Source organism: Rhinatrema bivittatum, chromosome 6 (genome assembly GCF_901001135.1).
Source record: "Rhinatrema bivittatum chromosome 6, aRhiBiv1.1, whole genome shotgun sequence".
Classification (NCBI taxonomy): domain Eukaryota; kingdom Metazoa; phylum Chordata; class Amphibia; order Gymnophiona; family Rhinatrematidae; genus Rhinatrema; species Rhinatrema bivittatum.
Genome location: NC_042620.1, coordinates 196,830,864 through 196,854,234, shown reverse-complemented (window position 1 = coordinate 196,854,234; position 23,371 = coordinate 196,830,864). Strand labels below are relative to the sequence as shown.

Genomic DNA, 23,371 nt, shown 5'->3' with positions numbered 1-23,371 from the left:
TGACGCCCCTTCATATTATGTTTCATTGCAAATAAAGAACAAACACTTGGTGTACATTTGTTTCTTATATAAACCAAGGGGCGGATTTTAAAAGGCGCGCGAATAGCCTACTTTTGTTTGCGCGCCAGGCGCAAACAAAAGTACGCTGGATTTTAGTAGATACGCGCGGAGTCGCGCGTATCTGCTAAAATCCTGGATCGGCGCGCGCAAGGCTATGGATTTTGTATAGCCGGCGCGCGCCAAGCCGCGCAGCCTACCCCCGTTCCCTCCAAGGCCGCTCCGAAATCGGAGCGGCCTCGGAGGGAACTTTCCTTTGCCCTCCCCTCACCTTCCCCTCCCTTACCCACCCGCCCGGCCCTGTCTAAACCCCCCCCTTACCTTTGTCGGGGGATTTACGCCTCCCAGAGGGAGGCGTAATTCCCCGCGCGCGAGCGGGCCTCCTGCGCGCCGGGCCGCGACCTGGGGGCGGGTACGGAGGGCGCAGCCACGCCCCCGGACCGCCCCGGGCCGTAGCCACGCCCCCGTACCCGCCCCCAAAACGCTGCCGACACGCCCCCGAAACGCCGCGACGACCGGGCCCGCCCCCCGACACGCCCCCGACACGCCCCCCTCGGAGAACCCCGGGACTTACGCGAGTCCCGGGGCTCTGCGCGCGCCGGGAGGCCTATGTAAAATAGGCTTCCCGGGGCTCTGCGCGCGCCGGGAGGCCTATGTAAAATAGGCTTCCCGGCGCGCAGGGCCCTGCTCGCGTAAATCCGCCCGGTTTTGGGCGGATTTACGCGAGCAGGGCTCTGAAAATCCGCCCCCAAGTGTAGAGTACAAAGAATGAAAATTTGCATCAATTTTTTTTTTTTAATTATTTTTATTAAGTTTTTCTTTAACAACATTGAGAGGAACAATAACAAAGGAAAAAAGGAAGAGGCAGCAGGGCCTCCAATATCAAAGTATACATGTGATCAAACAATTATGACATTTGATCAATGAGAACAGAGACTTTGAAAATAAACAGGACAGAACATTGCGAAACAGAGCATTGCAGAGCCTTACAAAGTATTGCATGCATCAATTTTTAAATCCCCTCCCATAATCCGTCAGCCATTCAAACCCCTTCGGTTGCGCGTCCCGTCTGCGTTCGGCCCGCGACCGGGCCTACTCACCCCACCAAAACTCCCATGTGTCCCAGGTCGTCCTCCCCTGCTTCAGCAGCGAGCTCAGGCAGGCCTCAGTGTCCCGCGGCGGCGGTCGCCGAACCTTCCACCTCCAGCCAGGCCTCACGGCGGGGCTCGGCGTCCTCCATGGCATTGGCCACACCCCTAGGCGCTTGCCTGTTATTCCTCGTTTGTCTTAGTAAGTTCTTCTACATTGTCTCCTTTAGCATAGGTTAACCCAGCAATAAGCCATATCCAAAGAGTCTTAAAAATGGGTATAATCCCACCCCAGAACCACTGGGTAGGGGAGCACAGGATGTACTCCTACTTCTACTCTGGCTTGCCCTGCCATAATCATCAGCACCACCTGGCGGGTGGGATATTGTTGATGATCGTGAAGAACATGCACTTCCTATAATCCTGATGTTGAACTCTTTATTTATTTATTTATTTATTTATCGAGTTTTATATACCGTCATTCGGTTTCACCATCATAACGGTTTACAAAAAATACGATGTTTACAAGGTTAAGGGGGTTAACAAGGTTTTCAAAAAGGTTCAAATGATTGTTAACATAGAGACATCATATACAAGTTATTTGCTGTTCAGTTTTTTTACGTTTCAATTCTTTGTTATAAATGTACAGTAAAAAGCACCTGGTTTAAAGAATATTGATTATATGGTGCTGTCCCTTCTGACGCAACCAGTGGGCGAAACATGGGGTCCGTGTTGGGGGACCCCTACCCGTGATTGGAATAATACAATAATCTTGACAGTGGAGTTGCCGTTGAATTTGTTTATACTTAATAAACATTTGGATCCAAGATTTTGATCTGCACTTGTTGTTCTTCACGATTTCCTGTTCAAAGTGCAGTACCAGCCTGAGTGGTGTTTGGATATTGCTGATGATCCCCATGTATACAAGTGAGTGTTGCCTTCTTCTCATAGTTGACATGTAATCCTTGAGCTAACTTTTTCTTAATGAGTGTCTTGCCACTCCCTGAATCTATCATGGCTGGTGGAGGAGAATTGTATAATTCCATGAGGATCACAAAGTTAAACAGTGCCCCACATGGACCTTCTACCATATTACAGCTTTGCATCTTTGCAAAAGACCAGGCACATTCATGCTCCCATCCTTCATTCTTACATTGGGGACAATCCTTGACATGTTCTTCCGCTCCACAATGAAAGCATGCCTGCTGGACTTCCTCTGCTTTGACTTCAACATTTTCTTCAACAGTCACCTCCTTCAATTGATGGCACTCTGTCTTGCACTGTACCTCTAACTTGTGCTCACATTTTAGGTCTTCAAGCCATAGGCAGTCCTTATTAGGGATGTGAATCGTTTTTTGACGATTTAAAATATCGTCTGATATATTTTAAATCGTCAAAAATCGTTAGGGCCACGATACAATACCAATTCCCCCGATTTATCGTTAAAAAATCGTAAATCGGGGGAAGGGGGAGGGCAGGAAAACCGGCACACTAAAACCCCCTAAAACCCACCCCGACCCTTTAAATTAAATCCCCCACCCTCCCGAACCGCCCCCCCAAATGCTTTAAATTACCTGGGGATCCAGCGATGGTCCAGAACGGCGGCGGTCCGGAACGGCCCCCTCAATTGAATCCTTTTGTCTTCAGCCGGCGCCATTTTGCAAAATGGCCGCCGCAAAATGGCGGCGGCCATAGACAAAAACGATTCGACGCAGGAGGTCGTTCCGGACCCCCGCTGGACTTTTGGCAAGTCTTGTGGGGGTCAGGAGGCCCCCCCAAGCTGGCCAAAAGTTTCTGGGAGTCCAGCGGGGTTCAGGAAGCGATTTCTTGCCGCGAATCGTTTTCCGTACGGAAAATGGCGCCGGCAGGAGATCGACTGCAGGAGGTCGTTCAGCGGCGGTCCGGAACCCCCGCTGAACGACCTCCTGCAGTCGATCTCCTGCCGGCGCCATTTTCCGTACGGAAAACGATTCGCGGCAAGAAATCGCTTCCTGAACCCCGCTGGACTCCCAGAAACTTTTGGCCAGCTTGGGGGGGCCTCCTGACCCCCACAAGACTTGCCAAAAGTCCAGCGGGGGTCCGGAACGACCTCCTGCGTCGAATCGTTTTTGTCTATGGCCGCCGCCATTTTGCGGCGGCCATTTTGCAAAATGGCGCCGGCTGAAGACAAAAGGATTCAATTGAGGGGGCCGTTCCGGACCGCCGCCATTCTGGACCACCGCTGGATCCCCAGGTAATTTAAAGCATTTGGGGGGGGGGGGTTCGGGAGGGGGGGGGATTTAATTTAAAGGGTCGGGGGTGGGTTTTAGGGGGTTGGCTCACGATTTTAACGATTTTTCACGATATTTTTAAAACCCAAACGGCAACAATACGATTCCCTCCCCCTCCCAGCCGAAATCGATCGTTAAGACGATCGAGGACACGATTCACATCTCTAATCCTTATCAGCATGGTCTTCTGTTTTACAGTAGAAGCATACCACAGACTCTGTTCTCTTTTTACTTTCATGCTATTACATTTGGCGGCTCATGGGACAACCCCATAAGCCTTCTCACTCACCCTCAACACGTCAAACCCATTGTGTGACGGGTGTGCAGCCTCTCCCTGTGAACACCACTCAGTGCATCATGAGTTGCCATCAGCCTCTGTTCCTCCTGACTCCTCTTAGGTGCGCGCGAGCTGCCTCACTCACCCCAGTGCTGTTAGATCTGTTGCTGAAACAGCACGCAGCCTCCACCGTGAACACAACTCAGCACGGCACAAGACACCACCAGCTGCTATTCCTCCTGACTCCATTGGCTGCTCGTGCATCTGACAGCCTAACTCTTAAAGGGTCAGTAGCGGGAACTGTCTACTCTGTCTTTTTCCTATGTTAGAAGGGGGATGGGGAGAGGTATGTGGTCAGGGTTGGCACCAACTGTGAGCACTGTATAAATGCTTATGTCAGTCACTTGCAAAAAAAAAAAAAAAAAAGACAAGAGATTGACATGGAGCTGTGATGTGTGATGTGTAATTGCAGGTATTTGTACCCTTTTGGAATGGCTAGATTTGCAGTTAATATATTTGTCTTTGAGGCGATTGTTGTAACTATCACGGTGCATATTCTTGTACAAGATTAAATGGAGTTTTTTATTCTTATTATAATGCACCCTTGACTACTTACCTCATGGGGGTGTTCCTGGGTCTAGGACCAACATGGCGGGAGCCACCCTAGGGCAGAATTTATAGTTCTTCATGTTCTTGGCACCTAGTGTCTCCACCTGAGGAAGAAGGTGTTAGTGGATGGAATTTCCCTCCCTTCACCCCCCTGAAATCAAATGGGACTGTGAATAAGGCTGGTAGTATGTACAAATATTTACAGGTTTATCAGACTATATAAGTATACACATTTCTACTTGACTAGGTACATCATTAATAAGATGTCAAACAGCACACTTATCTACTTGGGGTTAATAGTCTCAGGCCACACAACTATATACATTTTTACAAGGTAGCAAGAACATAAAATATTTGACAATTTGGGGTTGTTGGCCCCCATAATATACTACCATATATAAGGGACCTCTTGCGTTCCCACTTAATCAAGTATTATTATTATCCTCCCCTTTTATTTCCCCAAGTCTCACCCATGTGAAAAGATGCAGCTGGGCTAGTGGGCATTGTTGGCTTGGGGGGTCCATTGTATCTAAACCACTGCCATCTCCTTGGTGATGCTTCTGCTCTACTGAAAGATCCATGCCAATGCTGGGGTCCACACCCTCCTGGGGACCTGACTCCACTTCCTGGTCTGTCGCTGGGGTCCATGCCTTTCTGAGGGACCTGACTCTGCCTCCTAGAATTCAGCTGGAGTCCACACCCTCCTGGGGACCTGCCTCTGCCTCCTGGTAATCTGCTGGGTTCCTTTCCCTCCCGGGGGACTGCTCTATCTGCCTCTGGGGTTCACACCCTCCTGGGGGACCACTCAATCTGCCACTGGGGTCCACACCCTCCTAGAGGACTGCTCCACCTTGAAATCTTCCCCTGGGGTCCCATTCCTCCTGGGAGACCACTCAATCTGCCACTGGGGTCCACACCCTCCTAGGGGACTGCTCCACCTTGAAATCTTCCCCTGGGGTCCCATTCCTCCTGTGAGACCACTCAATCTGCCACTGGGGTCCCCTTGCTCAAGGGGGACCCGTCACTTCCCTTGGTAGGAGATAATGTGTGCCCACCCTTCCATTTGTCTGGCCTCTTTGTTTTCTCTCTTGTCTGACAACTGGGTACCCAAGGTCAGACGCCCCTTGTTAGTCAGAGTGAGAATCTGTTTGCTTCCTAGGACTGTTTTTCAGTACATTGTATCATAAATTCCTCTCTCATTCAGAATTCTTCAATGTAGGAATTTTCCAGTCATAGTTCTGTAATTTAGGATTTGCTATCCTTTGATTTAAAGTGATATTTCACTGCAAGTTACCAACAGTAGTCCAGGAGGCTGTGACATGCAAATCCCCTACCTGAGTCTCTGACTCATCTTTTCAGTGGTCATTTAAGCACCTTCACAGTAAGGGGCCTGGCAATCTTTTCAATCTCATTCTAGGTTTTCTGGGTTGGCGGCTCATGGTACATAGCTGCATTGTTCTATTTTTTCTCTGCTGCAGTTCACTTAAATGGTAGCATGCTGTATAACCTCCATGTCTTGGGGGGGGGGGGTGGGATTTCATTAGAATTGCTGTTTTGTGTATATTGAGAGTGCTGATTTATGTGACTAGCAGAGCATGCTGAGCATGTGTGGGTAAAAACAATGTTTAAAAGGGAAGGTAAGAAAGAAATGGTACAGGGGAATTTGAGAACTCCTAATATTACGATTCAGCTGAAATATGGGGTGCCATCGATACACAGCAAATTGGGGAGTGGATTAATAAACAACTTGGACCCATGGCTTGGCCATCCAGGGTCTTTTTGATGTTGATAAGATTATGAAAGCTATGCAAACTTTATCTCTTTATGATTGAAAAGGAAGATATTTCTGGATGAAAGTATGAAATGTCATTATGAAAACCAACTGAAATCATTACAGCAATAACTATGGAAACAATCTGGGAAGAAGGATCCCATCCCTGTTGAAATCCTACCATACCCTTCTTCTCCTATTCCCACAGCATCACCTGAGCAAAAGCTCTTCCCTGTCCCTCCTCCACTGCCTTCAGAACTATCTACAGAACCTTATTACCCCTTAACAGACTCACTGGTTACTCTATACAAAAGTGATGTTACACTAGCACCTCTGAGGTTAAAAACCCAGCCCTGCCCTCAATGTCCAGGGAAAGCTATTATATATGACATGAGAAAGTCCTTGACAGCTACAGAAATCTGCTCTATTTGTGAGATACTGCTGAAATTGGGAATCCAAGGTGGTAAACAACTTGTGGATGCACTCTGCAAAGATGTGCGGGTGGGAAATCATACATTTGATGTTGTAGTACATATTCTAAAATCACATCTAACTGATGAACAATTTGAGAACTGGGCTATTGTGACCAAACTTGCCGATAAACTGAGGTATGTGCATAATTTACTTACTAGCAGGTCCCTGATAAATCCTAATGATGGCATTAATCTATATGAAGTTGAAATGGCTATCATCCTATAGGCTTTAGGGATTTGGCGACTTGCTACCCCTCCAAACTGAATTTTAATGTGATCTGGGCAACTATTCAAGGGAAAAATGAGTCTGTTAGTGACTTTTGTGCACAATGTCTCAAAATATGGAAGGTTAACAGTGGTACAGGTGTGTTCTCCATTGACCTCTTAGTTACTCAGTGTGTATGTGGGCTTAGCCCATGTTTTAAGGCGAGCTTGAATCAAGCCATACAGGCCAATACAGTAAAGTTCACGGGAGAGCGGGCAAGCGCCCGCTCTCCCAGCGCGCGCACAGGCCAGTGTCCTGTGTGCATGATACAGTAAAACAAAATATTTAAATTAGGGCCCACGGTAAAAAGAGGCGCTAGGGACACTAGCACGTCCCTAGTGCCTCTTTTTGGACAGGAGCAGCGGCTGTCAGCGAGTTTGACAGCCGACGCTCAATTTTGCCGGGGTCGGTTCTCAAAGTCGCTGACAGCCACGGGTTCAGAAACCGGACGCCGGCAAAATTGAACCTCTGGTTTTCAACCCGCGAGCCGTGGGCTGATTTTAATTATTTTTTTTTTTAATTTTTAACTTTTTTTAATTTTTGGGACCTCCGACTTAATAATGCCATGATATTAAGTTGGAGGGTGCACAGAAAAGCAGTTTTTACTGCTTTTCTGTGCACTTCCCCGGCGCCAACATTTTACTTACTGTATCGTGCAGGAATGACTTTGCATGTTGCAGGCGCTATTAGTCTAGGGGGTTGGACGCGCGTTTTTGATGTACTATTACCCCTTACTGAATAAGGGGTAAAGCTAGTGCGTCGAAAACACGCGTCCAACCCCCCCTAGACTAATAGCGCCCGCAACATGCAAAGTCATTCCTGCGCGATACAGTAAGTAAAATGTGCAGCCAAGCCGCACATTTTACTTTAAGTAGCGCCTACCCAAAGGTAGGCATTAATTTCTGTTGGCGCCAGGGAAGTGCACAGAAAAGCAGTAAAAACTGCTTTTCTGTGCACCCTCCGACTTAATATCATGGCATTATTAAGTCGGAGGTCCCAAAAATTAAAAAAAGTTAAAAATTAAAAAAAAAATAATTAAAATCAGCCCACGGCTCGCGGGTTGAAAACCAGAGGTTCAATTTTGCCGGCGTCCGGTTTCTGAACCCGTGGCTGTCAGCGACTTTGAGAACCGACCCCGGCAAAATTGAGCGTATATTGTATGAATAAAAACCAATATATTTTGCACATAGTGAATTGTGTTTCCTCATGTGATGGTTGTAATAATTGATTAAGGAAACAAAATTTGACCTTCTGTGATATATTACATGTATATATGCCTAGGCTATTTGATATGTGCTCATATGTGCATGTATGTTATAAAATTGCTGTGTCTCTGAGTGCCAACTGTGTCAGTATCGTTGCTAGTTGCTCACCAATGCTAGCTGCTAGGCCACTTGTTCAGTCAGGGTGTGCCCCTAAAGGGAGGCCCAGGGGCCCATTTAAGATCCCATCTGTGAAAGGTATATTTTAGAGTGGTGAAGAGGCAGTAAGAAAACAGGCATGTCATACATAAGTCGTTATTTTTAAGCTTTTGATTACTCATAAATATCATATTGCCTTTCTGCTTAGAATTACATATATTTGTTGTTCTCTCTCCATAAGATATATTTTATTATATTATTTGCTGTTTTGAATAAGAAGGATTTTTCTCCTCAAGCTGCTGGTTCTAAACATATATTTCAGTCCACAATGCACTATTATGTGTGCTGCCCACGGCAGACCCGCAGCACGGCCCTCTCACCTTCTTACACGGACTCTAGCTCCTGGTTCCTCTTCACTGGCGGTGGTGGGCCGCCAGCTCTGACCTCGGGTCGCCTCCAGCTCTGCCATGGTCCCCAGTGTTGCCAGCCAAGATGCCCTTGCTCCTTGGGTCTCTCCGCGTGGCCACGGAGAGACGCCACTATCAGTGCCGCGCCCCTCCCTAGGCACGCGCGCATCGCTAATTCTTTTAAAGGACCCACGGCGGGAACCTGGCTGCAGCCCCGGATGTTGACATCAGACTCCTCTGTGTATATAAGCTCAGGCCTCGCTCCATAGTGTTGCCTTTGCAACAGGTCTCCTCATACTCCGAGTACTCGTTGATGATAGAGAAGCCTCTCTACTTCGTGTTCCTGACTCCCGTGGTTCCCGGTTCCTGTCTACCTCGTTCCTGCCCTGTCTATGTCTGGATTTCGACTCTGCTATGCCTGACTACTCTTCAGCCTATCTCCAGTCCCAGAACTCTGCTACGATTGACTACACCTGCCTTCTCCATGCCCTGACCATTGCCTTCATTGACTACGCTACAGACTTCTCTGTGTCCAGAATTCTACATTGCTTGCCACGACCTCTGCTTGCCGCTGGCCCTGATCCAAACCTGTCAGTGATGCCTCCTCTAGCCTATTCCCTGCACTTACAAGGCTCTGGCCTGTCTTTGCTTGAGTGCCTCCAGTTACTCTCTGTTCCATTGGCACCTGAGTTCCTGAACTGAACCCAGTCCAGGGTAGGACTACGCCACCTATCGACTGCTGTCTCTGGGCTGAACTACATTTCTTCTCAGGCCAACCTCGAGGCCCACCTAAATCTTGCCGGCCCCGGCACCCAAAGGCTCAATCCGCGGGGAACGAGGGCTGGTATAGGAGAAGCTCCAGTGGCCTCTACCTTCAGCCCACTCCACCTGCAAATGGTGGGGACCTCTAGGTCCCTACCTATGGGTTGCATCAACCCCACCTTGGCCCATAGGTCTACCTCCGACGCAACACACACCACCCTCCAGGTTTTCTGTTGACCTTCCATGAGGGTCTCTATTGCTCTCTCCATCCTAGCCTACTGGCTCTGGTACCACAAAAGTTTGCTGAAGGGCTCTGTCCTGTTCTGAAACACTCAAACACAACTTACTATCTCCTTCAAGGAAAAAAATTAAATCAAAACCTGCCCGGCACTGTCTCACTGTAGATATAACTTCCTTACTCCAGACGAAGCTATCCTTCTTAGTCTAATCCCTCACCCCTCTGACTCAGGATAGTGACCTTCCAGCTGAGGTGTTAAATGGCTCAAGCAGTTTCAGGTGGAAACCAAGGAGTCACCAATAGATATGCCAAGAGGGGAAAAGAATAGAAAAAAGAATACTCCTTCCTACTGGTTCTCCTGTGAAGGGGAAAAGGGGTCCGGAACCCACCTAGCACGTCTCCCAGGGGAAAAGAGGGAAGGCAGATTCCTGAAAGTAAGAAATCAGATTCAGCACAATTGAACAGAATGTGCCAGAGTTGTGCTTGGAGGGGGTGGGGAAGGGGAATGAGTGTGAGAGGCCAGTGCTTTTTTTACTTTTCACTTTGAAGGAGCTACAGAGTTCAATGGCTGAGACTGGAGTGGTATTTTAGCAACTAACCATACAACTGGAGGGTAGCTAGATAGAAGCCATTACCGAATAATGAATTGTGACTTTGAAAATTTACTTTTAGCGCATAGTGTCTGGAACAATCTGTGCAATGTCATATGTAATCCACAAATACCTACTGACATTTTAGGGGGTAGAATTCTATTGCAAGCCACTGTATTTCCTCCATTATACTCACAAAAGTATTTTAAAGTGTTTTTGTGTATAAATACATTCTAATACAAGTCTTTGGGCTTGTTTTGGGATTTTTTTTGGCAAATAGTGCTTGTTCTTTCACGATTACCTGACTACCCTGTCTCAGTGCCAGGGACTTTCTAATTGCTAGCAGGAGCTTCATAGTTGCTCCCTCTAACAGTGGCAGCTTCCCCAGAGTTGCTGCTGCATCACTCATTTGATTCAAGGCATTTTCACTTAGCCGCGATCATCGCAACTTGATCCCGCCTTTCTCCTGCTACTCACCTGCCTGGGCTCAAGACACTCGCTATTGCGGGGAAAACAAATGCTGCCTGCTCAGCTCCCAATGCAGCCGGGAGTAGGAAACCCTCGCAGCTCTTCCAAAAACAGCTGCTGGCTGCCTCCTTTAGCTATGGGGGGCAGGGGAGACAATCCCTGCTGCAGCTTCTGCCCTGTTACAACACTGCTTTTACAGCAGCTCCCAGCTGTAACCTGTCATTGGCTGCAAACCTGCAGCAGCCCAGCACAACCATCACAAGTACGGGCCATAACAAACCCTTCTTCCTCTTATCAACCCTTCAGGTAATGTTAAAATGTTTTGTAAAAATCTCCCCATATCTTTTATATTTTAAAAAAATGTTACCGCCCCCCCCCTTTCTTTAATTTCTAACCCCTAGGTTACATTAGCTTGTTTGTAAATTAAGCTTTCAGTTGCTGCTCTAGTAAGAGCCAATAAAGGGGAAAGTAAAGAAAGGAAAAACATTTCTTCCCCTTTTTTTCTTCTTTTAGTGCGGTTCCTCTGCATGCAAGGCTTTAGCACAAAATTCCCGAACTGATACCATGTGTGCATTGTAAGTGGTATTAATGTAGCCAGAGGACAGATTCAGGCTGGACTCTGGCAAAATCTTCCAGAAACTCCTTTATTAGTGAAAGAAACAAAGAAAAACAGCTCTGCTGTGCTTCACAGTTCAACAAAACAAATGTAATGTTACAACTTACAGTTCAGCAGTGTTCTCTTTTCCTAGGCCTCCTGTTCCCTCCTGGGCCTGGCTAGTTGTACCCTTTCCCAGGGACCTACACCCAGACCAAGATTCCCTTCTGTTTTAGGCTTAAGGTGGACTGGGCCAGATCTCTGGATCCAATCCTTTAAAGCGTTTTGGGGTTTTCTTCCGTATACTCCTTCATACCGCTATGCAGGCACTTCAAAGCGGACTACATTAAGGTACTGTAAGTATATCAGGAGAATATTTTTTCTCTAACTTGTAAGTGTGTTTCATATCCTAGGGCTTGATTCACTAAGCTTTTTCCCCCACAGACACAGCAAGGAAGAAAGGTCTTAGTAAATCAAGTCTTTAATTTGCTCGGCTGTGTTTGAGGAATATTTCATCTGCATGTTTTCATTAAACTGCCAACTCCCTTCATAGTCATATGTCCATTAATGGAGCAGTTCTCAATAACTTGCCTAGGTGTAAAGTACCTGTGGGCCTTGTAGGCAATTTTCAAAGAGAAACTGCTTGCATAGTTTTATTTTAAAATTCACTTATGCGGGTACAAGGATATAAAAGTTCCTGTATACTTGACACCTCCTTTTTCTGCAGGTGGAGGGATTAGGGTGGGGAGGGGAGAGAATGGGGGGGAGAGGAAGAATGCACATGGATTTGAAAACTGAATTCCACATGCATTCTTTATTCCTCTGATTTAAACACCTTCCTCCAGGAACATCTCTTTTTAACCTAACTAATATGATCACTGTGGGAAAACCTTCATGTACTTACAGCCAGGGAGGGCAATTGTCTGACAAGCCAGTTGACCTAAGTACCGGTAAATGGAGTTGATAAATTCCCTCCACCTGATCTCTGCAGCCCAATCATCCTTCACTGCTCGTAAAATGAGATGTATTCATTACTGGATATTTTGTGTTCCATTCAAATATCTTAAGCAGAAATGGGGTATTATTGTATTTAGGTAATTCATCATAACAGAGTCCATCAGAGTAGGTCCTACAGTAGTACAATACAGTATAGTATACATTCTCTTATGAGCCAGTGGGAACTGAGCAATATCAGAACTAAGTACAAGCACGGATATTGTACATCTGGTGTTTCAAAGTTTTCTTTTGCAAATAAAACTGGAAATGTGTATGCAGTAAACATTTAACCAGTCATGCATGTGAAAAAGCCAGATAGACAACTAAATCTGGTATTGCACGGCCAAAAGTCCAGCGGGGGTCCGGGAGCGACCTCCTGCACGCGGGCCGTATTGCCAATATTCAAAATGGCGCCGGCGCTACTTTTGCCCTCACTATGTCGACATAGTGAGGGCAAAAGTCCAGGAGCGACCTCCTGCCCGCGTGCAGGAGGTCGCTCCCGGACCCCCGCTGGACTTTTGGCAAGTCTTGTGGGGGTCAGGAGGCCCCCCCAAGCTGGCCAAAAGTCCCCGGGGGTCCAGCGGGGGTCCGAGAGCGATCTCCTGCACTCGTGACGTCGTGACGTTGGGTGACAGGAACCAAAATGGCGCCGGCGCTACCTTTGCCCTGTCATATGGTAAGGGCAAAGGGCCACCGGCGCCATTTCTATTAACGCAGCCGTGGCCTGAGAGCGGGAGATCGCGCCGGGACCCCCCCACTGGACCCCAGGTAATTTAAAACATTTTGGGGGGGGGGTTCGGGAGGGTGGGGATTTGTTTGAAAGGGTCGGGGTGGGTTTTAGGGTTGTTTTGGTGTGCCGGTTTTCCCGCCCTCCCGCGCCGGGACCCCCCCACTGGACCCCAGGTAATTTAAAACATTTTGGGGGGGTTCGGGAGGGTGGGGGATTTGTTTGAAAGGGTCAGGGTGGGTTTTAGGGTTGTTTTGGTGTGCCGGTTTTCCTGCCCTCCCCCGATTTACGATTTTTTTGACGATAAATCGGGGGAATTGCTATTGTATCGCGGCTCTAACGATTTTTGACGATTTAAAATATATCTGATGATTGTTTTAAATCGTCAAAAAACGATTCACATCCCTACTATCCTATGTTGCATTTTTAAGGTACAATTATCACAAAAGTATAATCCTCAGCTGAAGTCAGGCTTATAGTACTAGTATAACGATTTAGTAGACCTTAAATCCATAGTGTGTAGGTTGTGCTGCAGGTAGCTAAAAGTAGTATATTCAACCACAGCGTAGCAGAGGTGATGGTCACTGCATTGTTTTTGAAATTCTTCTTATTGATATAGTCAATGATGGTCATCATACCGGCCATGGTCTCTTCACAAGTAGGCTGGATCTGATCTTCTGGTAGTTGAAATCCATAAGTACCATTGTCTCTTAGTTCAAAGGTATAGGAAAAGTCCAAACCTAAATCAGCAGCCCAGTCACGGGAGGATCCAGAGTTGCTATCTATAAAATTAAAAAAAAAGGATAAGATAGAAACAGAAAATATTACATTTCCAGAACTCCTTTTCCTGTCACTTAGTTCTCATCTTCCTATGCATTTATAGTCTAATTATACAGAGTATACAGTTCATTAAAAAGCAGCAATGCTTTCTAATTGTTAAGAAATTGGGGCAAAGGGAGACTAGGATATTCATCCAATTTTCTTGATTTATTTTTCTGAAACAGGCTAGGAAGTTTAAAAACTAGACCTGAACACAACTACAGCATGCTCTGTTACTCTTAGTGCTCCCCATGGATTGGTTAAGAGACAAGTCAACAATTGGCTGTTTTTCATCATGAACCTGACAAAGTACTGGATAAGAGAACTTATATTGTTGGATTATGGAAACATGGAGGCCACTATTCAGTAGGCTGTTTACTGGACAAGTTATCTGGCCAAGATTAGCTGGATATCTTGTCCTGTATATTCAGCAGGATAAACGTCCTGCTGAACATACTTGCTTAAAGTTATCCGGCTACCTGTGTAATGTACACTTCCAGTTCAGCTTTGAGAGAAGCTGTTCTGGACCTCGTTGGGAGCGGTATAAATGCTGATCCCACTCCCAGTAGAGATTTTTTGACAATGGGAAGTGGAGGGGGGGGGGGAGGGCCGGGAGAGGGTTAGGGTGCAGCAGAATGTTGAGGGATGGTTTCTGTCTGAACAAGAGGTTTGTTGGGGGGGGGTACGCGATGGCTCCATTATATTTAATGATCTGGGATGGGGATACAAGGCCCAATAGGGCAACTTGTAAATTAGTGGGAAAGACCAAAAATTGGGCCATAGCCCCCTTTAATTTTGGGGGTTTTTTGGAGCAAAAGTGCGATTTACCTGGATATCTTTTGAAGATATGTGGGTAAGTAGCATGTTATCCAGCCAAACAAGGCTAGATATATGCGATATTTGGCTAAGTTAGCTGGATAACTGATCTCTTCCCCAGAACGCTCCAGTAACACCCCCTTTTTAGTTATGTGGCTATAATTTAGCAGGATAAGTGTCTGAATATGCCACTTCTGCCTTTTAGAGGGATAATGTTTGAGTTACCTGTCTAAATGGCTTTTGAAAATTGGTCTCTTGATAACTAGTAGTGATAGCCCCAAAAAATTCTGTTATTTTTTAATTTTTGTTGTGGGGATGGGCCATTTTGGGTCCACCCCTAGATCAGGGTTTTTCTTTTCATTTTTTAAGAAAAAAAAAAAAACAACCTGAACTGGCCCCAACCCTTCCCTTTTAGTGAAATATTGAGCCCCCCCCAAACCAGCTAAAAACCCTAGCCCACCCTCCCGATCCCCCAGGACTCACCAATATCGCCCTGGTGGTCTATCATGGGGCCCGAAAGCAATCTTCCATTCTCAGTCCATCGGCTGCCATTAGTCATGTGACAGGGGCTGCCCAATGGTACTGGTAGCCCCTGTCACATGATAGGGGCAAAGTACAGCCAGCGCCATTTTGTCTAATGGCAGCCACCAGCCCAAGACTGGGAGATCACTCCCGGCCTCCCTCGCTAGACCACCAGAGCAGTATTGGTGAGTCTTGGGGGGGGGGGATCAGGAGGGTGGGCTAGGGCTTTCAGCTGTTGTGGGGGGGATCACTTTGTTTCCATGTCTCAGCTCTATCTTGTTTCACCTCTTATCTCTCCCATCACATTTTCAACATTTCCTTTGGGGAAGTCTCCTCCACAGCTATCCCATTCTAAATTGGTATCCTTTAGGGCTCCATTTTGGCCCTCTTCTCTTCTTTATACTCATTCCCTTGATGATCTTATCTCCTCCCATGGTTTCCAGTATCACTTTTATGCTGATGCTGACTTTATGTTGACTTCCAGGTTTACCTCTTTGCATCTGAACTCCCACCCAGCATCCATGCCCAACTCTCAGTCTCGCTGTCTGACATTGCTGTTTGGATGTCTTGCTGCCACCTGAAATTTAACGTGATCATAGCACAGCTTCTCATTTTTCATCTGAAACCTAATTCCCCTGTCCTCCCTTTCTGCATCTCTGTCTGCAACCTCAGCTAGTAATCTTGGAGTTATTGTTTACACTTATGTCTCCTCTGCACATACCCAAAGCAGTGCAAAATCATATAGGTTTCTTCTGTCTAACATCTCCAAAATCCATCCCGTCTTCTCTGAGCATACCATGAGAACCCTTATCCACTCTCTCATCACCTCTGCTTAAACTACTACAATTTGCTGCTCACTGGACTTCCATTGAAACATCTCTCACCATTTCAGTCTATGCAAAAACTGTGTGGCTTATCTTGCCCTACACTTCTCTTCCAGAATACTTTTCATCAGCTAAGTTGCTATATCTATGCTCTTGACCTTCACCGCCTTCTAGGTTCAATAAATGTCTGTGAGGGATGATCAAGTAACTTTCTTAGGCTGGAGACACAATCTTTCTTCATGCAAATTAAATTTATTTCTTCCATTCAGTCAGTAAACACAATATTAGACTGCCTGTTCTCTTCTAGCAGTGTGGTCATACATAGACATTTAGTAGATTGCTACCTTTTAGCAGTGTATTTGACAATACTTAGTGCAGAGCTGTATACAGGAGCTCCTGTTCTGGAGATGCTGGGGCCTCCTGAACCTAGCTAGGCTCATTCTCTTATCCTGCCACCCACAGAGCTCTCTTTCTATAAATATATATAGAATTTAAGGTGGACCTCCTGCACAGATTAAGGAGGGGTAGTAAAGCCACTCCTTCACAACCTGCAACAGTCTTTCTGAATTGGTGCATCTTGCTCCCTCCCTAATCACATTCAAAACCTGCCTAAAAATCCACCTTTTTGGCACTGCTTTCAGTTCCTAAACTGCTTCTCCTCGATAATTCCCTTGTAGTTCATCTAATTCCATGGTTATCAGAGTTCATGTATGTTATGGCCAGATGATGGACTCCAGAAAGCAGAGGGTTCTCCTGTGTGTGCCTGTGCTGTGGTGCTGCAGTGATGTTTATCTACACCAATGATAATAGTAGTTGTAGTCATTGCCTTTCCTCACTGCAGCTGTTATGCTGTATTTTCCCTCTAATAAAAGTTCTACTATTGATTCCATTACAGATTTCACTGCGAAATGTGGTAGTCAGGGTTAGTTTTGGGGAAAGTATTTCTCTGAAATTAAAGATGTTATACTGTTTGCCAACTGAGTATAGACTCGAGTTTAAAGTTTTATCCATAGTGCACAAGATTTATTATGGGGAAGGGGTAAATTGTTTGAATGGCCTTGTACATTTGTATCTCTACATGTCAACTTCGGTTGATGGAACAAAATTTATTAGATGTTCCCCCATTTCAGAATTATAGACTGCAAGAAATACAGAGGAGAGTCTTCTCTGTTGCTGGAACAAGTTGAAAGCAGTTTATTTTGTATAAGCATTTGAATAATTTTATTGGTTTTATTGTATTGATTTGTATGTTATCATTGTTGTTGTATGTATATGGTGTTGCTTGAAATTATGCATATTTACCAATAATCCACTTTGAATAATTGTATTAAAATAGTGCGGAAAACATGAACAAACATACAAATAAATAACTTAGGCCTGGATTCATCATTCATCGCAGAATGATGAATCCAGCGAAAACGAGGGGCGGGGGGACGGGCCTGTGAAAGCCCGCAGCCTTCGCACCACCGTGGTGTCTTCGCTGCCGGCTTTCACACCGAATAGCGCCACCATGAAAGGTGGTGCTATTCGGCGAATTACTGCCGACAATAACATTGGTAACATTATCGCCGGCAGCGAAGACACCGCCGACTCCTCCCTCCTCCCACCCTGACTCAAATTTGCATGCTATTGCGTGCGATAAGCCTTTAGAAAATAACGCCATTAGCCATTTGTTAAAGGGGGAAGAAAAAGAAGGTGAGAGAAAATGCTGAACAAACATTTTGACTACACATTATCTATTGGAGCCATGTTTGTATCCAGGGAGTCCTACCTGCATCCCTCCCTGGACCCACACCCATCTCCTTACTGTTCTCTCCCTTAGACTATAGAAGGAAAAGATCCCCGATACACTAAAGAAGCCCTAGCCTCAATTTCCATCTGTACACTAGATTGTTAACTCCACTGAGCAGGGACTGTGTCTTCTATGTGTCTGTACAGTGCCGCATACACCTTATAGCAGTAGCAATTTTCACACCACTCAGATCAGACCAGTGATTCCTTTTTCACATAACAATAATTCTACCAAATTGCAAATGTAATACTTACATAAAATATGCGAGGCTGAACCTACTGTGTAAATGGTCCCGTGCTTTGCCTCTATTGCCTCCGCAGCCATCTTTGCAACTTTCAGCTGATCAAGGAAACAAGAATAAGAGGGCATTCTAGGTTAGAAAAATCAACCCTAGAGCTGGGAACCCATGACATGACATTAAGCTACAGCCATTGGCAAAAAGCACGTGAAAGCAATAATTTGTATCAAATCAAGCTTTATCTGAGTATTTTATAGCACCGGTAATAATTCTTTAAAATTAAGTTTTGAGTTAAACAAAATCATTCAGATCCTATTTTTTTGTTCTAATTTCATTCCAGAGGACAAAAGTGCTGAAGATTTAAAAGTCTCCCCCCACCATTATAGATTTAAGCAAATAGGAGTAAATTGCTTCTCCTTATCAGAACTCCATGAAGGTATCAGTTAACATGTGAAATATGATCATAGAGTGAACATTTGAGAAGTAGACTTGGGAGAACAGACTGAGTTTTAAAAACATGAAGGTCTCTTATTCTCTCCTCTCCCCTTCCCCTCAAAAAATTATAAAAATACTGAAGGAAGTAGGACTGCACAACCTGAACAGCCTGGAGACGTGGAACAGTTTGTATGACAGAGGTAGAAGGTGCCCCAGAAAGCAAAATGAAAGAGAGAAAAGAGGTAATGCCACTTTAAGAGAAATTACTGGATGTCATAACCCCAGGGAGCCATGGCTGGGGCAACCAGGCGGGGCTAATCAAGTAGTGGTTTAGAAAGGGAGAGAGCCAGAAGGATCAGGAGGTCTAGAGAATGCCAGGAAGACAGGGCCTAGCAAAACCACTAAGCAGAGGCTGGTTGGAATGAGGTTGAAGTGAGCTGAAGCTACCACTCCAGCTGGGAAAAGAAAGACTGCTGTTAAGAGTTTAGCAATGTGTCAGGATGCAGATAAGGGTGTTGGATGGCCACAGGGAGTTGGGCCAGACTGTATATAGATGCCTATTGCACGCCACCTGGTTTGCTCTGGTGCCCCATGGGATTGAACTGTTTTTTTTGCAGTGAAGTAACAGACCTGGAAAATGACTAAAGACACTATTGCTTGCAGGTTGTGTTATCATGCAGTTACAGTAGGTATTATTGGATGAAGAGGTTTGGATGCCATGTTAGTCCACGTCAATACACAGAAATAAAAGGTTAACAAATAAAAACAAAAGAAATATACAACGTTGTCAAACTTAATACATTTCTTATCTAGTTATTGCTCTTTTCTTCAAGTTAGAATTCAAATGAGCAAAAGATGACATTATCAGGAAATACAGAGTAGTGTGGCTGTCATAAGTGAATCATAAAAGGCACTCCAGTGAAGGGAAGGGATGGAGGGGAAAGGGAAAAGGGTGTTGAAGGGTGATCAGAGGTGACCAGCGGTACAATTTTATTGTACATAATGTGATAAGAAACCTAAGACTCTGAGTCCTTTTTTGTCCGTTTTTATTTGTTTACTGTTTATTTCTGTGCATGGGGTATTATAGCGGAGAAGGCCACAAGTCATGGCCTGCCACAAACACAAGAAAAATTATATGAATTCTAACAAAAAAGGAGATATAGGAATATAATCAAATAGGGATCCAATATGACCCAGATACAGTCAGGTTATTTTAAGCAATCTTGCTAAACTTGGCTCTTCACCCTTGCTTACGATTAATTGGACTTAATCCTTCCTATCCTCCCTGTCTCAGTTTATTATGTTTTTCACGACCAAACAACCTCAGATTTAATCACATTTTACTCTAATCATTGTAATCAACTGTTACATGTTTGACTATCATTCTTTTGTTGATGATTCTGTTATTTAAGGTTTCTATATCATAATGAGTTTTAAATTGAAAAACATCCCAGTTATTCATTTCCTTGTTCTCTGTAAGTCTCACTTTCAGTCATTTCAATTGTTCTCTGTAAACCGAAGTGCTTAGTGATTCTGTCTCTAGAACCTCGGTATATAAAAATTGTTAAATAAATAAAATAAATAAATAGTACTGATGCATTACAATTAGCACATAATTTGGCTAGTAGGATGGAGATCCCCAGTCAGCACTTGTGTGCAGTGATTGGGAGGGTTTCATCCTGCTGGAAGTTGCTTTCCTGTTTATTTTAAGATGCTTATAACCAGGCCAATGAAAGTAAATCTCCAGCAGTGGGATTATAGTCAGAAAACTTCTGTTTACTTCTGTCTTGTTTACTTTGCATAGTAGACGCAAATTGACAGTACATTAAAGAAACACACAGTGACAGCTGCTTACTCTGCAAACCAGTGGATGTTCTAAGGTTTAAGGCTTAAATAAACTGTGTCAGGCTCTCAGTTATTCTCCTGCAGCCACCTGCCTGTCCTTCCTAGCTTACAGCTCTTTTTATAGAAGTATAGCAAATCTCTATGCAGACGCAATCCTTGGGCACTTCCTTCTGCCCTGCTGTCATCGTTCAGGGGTTTTGAAAGAGGAAACTGTGATCTGGCTGGAAAATTGTTGGGGGGGGGGGGAGCAAAATTATATAAATAAATAGATAGATAAAATAAAAAATATAAGTTGCGGCTGCAACATCTAACATTGTGAAAATGGCTGCCTCTGCTGCATGGCCTGTGATATCAAACTGGCCGTGCAGCTACAACAGCTTGGAAAGGATTGCGAGGTACCACGGGCCTTTTCTGGCTGCCAACTGATATGTGAGAGATACCGCAGATGTGGGGAATCTCTCCCTGGAGACCCACTAAAGAGTGCAAGAAACAATGAACTGAAAGGGGCAGGAGGGAAGAAACTGAGAGGAAGTAGAGAGAGAAGAGGAACCTGGAGGTGGGGGGTGGGTGGAGAGGAGAGGAAGGGAAGATACACTTTAGTATATTGGTCCCTATGTGTTAATTGTTGGTTGGTTAATCAAGGCACAAAGAACCCAGAACTTGTGACTAAATTCAAAGAAAAGAACAAAAATTAAAAGTTATATTCCAACTATATATTATTTCTCTTTAAGAGAGTGAGAACAAGAGACCTCATAAAAGGATTGATGGAATACCACCACTACCTTAGAGTGTTTTAATCATTTGTCCCAGAGTCCAGAATTTTTAGAAAACATATGTGCAATGCAGTGTGTAAAGTGCCACGAAAGTTAACAGTAAACTTTAATATAGCCCAAAGTGAAAATACTTGGGCCTGAAATTGGAAACACAATTAGATGAATCTTTGATACTATGAAAAGCAATACAGTTCTGGATGTATTTCACTTTCATTTAACAGATTTCCAAAAATCCATAGAGACATTTAGGTTAGTATTAAAAAAGAACATATGATTAAAATGTAGAACAGATGAGAGTGATTACTCAAAAGGGCTGAAGAAGAAAGACACACCTTTTACATTATGGTAAAATCAACCATGGATTGAATCTCAGAAGAAATTTACTCTATTGAGACAAATTTATCCGAGAGTGACTTCTTCTTTCTTATGGATAATCAGATCTCCATATTATCTAAAGGGTTGTATTTGTTCCTACAACTTCCCATAATCCACTTTAATTTTGAACAGATTTAGAAAGATTTGCAAAGTGATTGCAATTGAAAATACTTTTTCTAACTGATTTGACTCATTTGATGCTATGGAAGAATCCAGTGGGAGCACTTAGGAAAGAGGATCACCTTGCTGGTGGCTGAAAAGATTCAGTAACTACTGCTTGAGGAAATTTTAGAACTTAAAAGTTTTGGGGAGAAGTAAACTATTGGGGTATATTCTTTAGTGTGTTTGTGTAGCTGTATTAAATAGCTAGTCAGAAGGCAAGCAAAATACACAGGTGTTTTGTGTGTTTTGTATTAAATAGCTAGTCAGAGGGCAGGCAAAAACCACTCAATGGGACCCTCTCCTCTGTGCAGCATCCCTAGCCCAAACCAGCGCAGAGAGAAGAATCATGAACTGGAAATCAAATCCAGATGTCTCCGCATGGCCAGCCCAAGACTATATTTTGAAAGGAGTTTTTCACACCAACATTAAAAGTTCTGTCAGATCCCTCTGTGGGTCTGGTCTTCCAATTCACTAGAACTCCTACTCTTTATTCAAAAAACACTTATTCATAAGAAACCATTCTGATGATATACAATATACTGTTTCATCCCAGCAGTACACTACAGAGAACTGGTTATGGTCCCTTTGAACCAAACAAAAAAGAACAAAAATTAAAAAATTACATCCGAACTATATGTAATTTCTCGCCAAGAGAATGAGAACATGGAAGCTCATAAAAGGTTTGATGCAACTACACCACTACCTGTTAGAGTTTTTGCTATTTTCCCAGGTGATCGTCAGTTAATGGATACAGAGGGGCCTGCTACAGAGAAGGAGGCCAAAGAGAACCAGCTAGCACTTCTGGATCCACCTCCGATAGGAAGAGCAGAGTAGCCCACTGACAATCTGCAGCTACCAAGCGAGACACAGGCATCCGATACACAAGAAGTCAGTCAGACAGTTAAGCTCCTCTTCACATGGACAGACACAACCATGACAGATATCCCAGATGTACCACAACAACTGGCATTAGCATGGGCATCATTTCTTCAGGTGCCACTGTGGTTAGCAGTGGGGCTCCATATTATGATATTCTCTCATCAACAAAAATACCACTCTCCAGTGTTGACGCAATAACAAAACAGATAGCTGTGGAACTGCTTGCAAGGCAGGAACTCATTGAGACCAGTATGACGGCAGTCTGAGCAGCTATGCACCAAGAGATGGAACGCATGAGGAAGGAAATGCATCAGCTACGGAGACAATCCAGACTGTCTGCAAGGGAGTGTACCGCTGCAGTCAATTGTTTGACTGATCAAGTTAGAGCTTCATCCAATGACATTGTCAGTGTTCTACAAGGACTTAACTCATTCATACTGGAAATGAACAGGACCCATACCCGTGAGATCGGGCTCATGTTCCCCAGGAAGCAAGCGCATCGTCCAGCTCAAACCATGGAATACAACAGACCCCCAAGCAGAGCCAGAGGTGGGAACCAAGGTGGAAGCTATTCCCTCGAAGCAAGTTCCCACAGTGCTGAACTGTTCCTTACTTTATCTGGACCCGACCCTATGCTGGACCATTGGTGACTCCATCTGGACATATCCTGACCCCACGCTAAACCATCAGTTACTATCCTGCAGTCAACTACCACACTGGACAAACAATGACTTTCTCTCAGTTCTCTTCTGTAACTGGTTGCATGCATGTAGTTGTTTGTCAAGTTTCCTAGGCATGTACCCCTCCCTCCAGATGTGCAGCTGAAACATGTCAGTTGGATCTTTTGGAATAGTCCACATTTGTTTTTAGATCTATGCCAGTCTACCAATGACTATCCCACATTCAACTGCCATGCCGGACCACCAGTGATAGTCTC

The 23,371-nt window shown here is 44.8% G+C and overlaps 1 protein-coding gene and 1 long non-coding RNA gene across 3 annotated transcripts in view; both read right to left on the bottom strand.

Annotated features, from left to right (window-relative positions):
- The window catches only part of LOC115093251, a 28,590-nt gene extending 16,017 nt beyond the window's left edge, over positions 1 to 12,573 (bottom strand). The window contains exon 1 of one of the 2 annotated variants that reach the window (XR_003857248.1): positions 11,360 to 12,573. This is a non-coding gene — a long non-coding RNA (uncharacterized LOC115093251). Of the gene's footprint in view, positions 1 to 10,645; positions 10,770 to 11,359 lie in introns of those variants that run through there. The other variant, XR_003857249.1, reaches the window with a different exon arrangement.
- Positions 12,574 to 13,270: 697 nt separating this feature from the next.
- LOC115093250 (carboxypeptidase O-like) overlaps positions 13,271 to 23,371 on the bottom strand; it is a 66,730-nt gene continuing 56,629 nt past the window's right edge. The window contains exons 10-11 of the mRNA XM_029604924.1: positions 17,982 to 18,066; positions 13,271 to 13,736 (exon numbers count right to left, since the gene is read on the bottom strand). Coding sequence (XP_029460784.1) covers positions 13,459 to 13,736; positions 17,982 to 18,066 — 363 coding nt within the window. The 3' untranslated portion in view covers positions 13,271 to 13,458. The remainder of the gene's footprint in view (positions 13,737 to 17,981; positions 18,067 to 23,371) is intronic.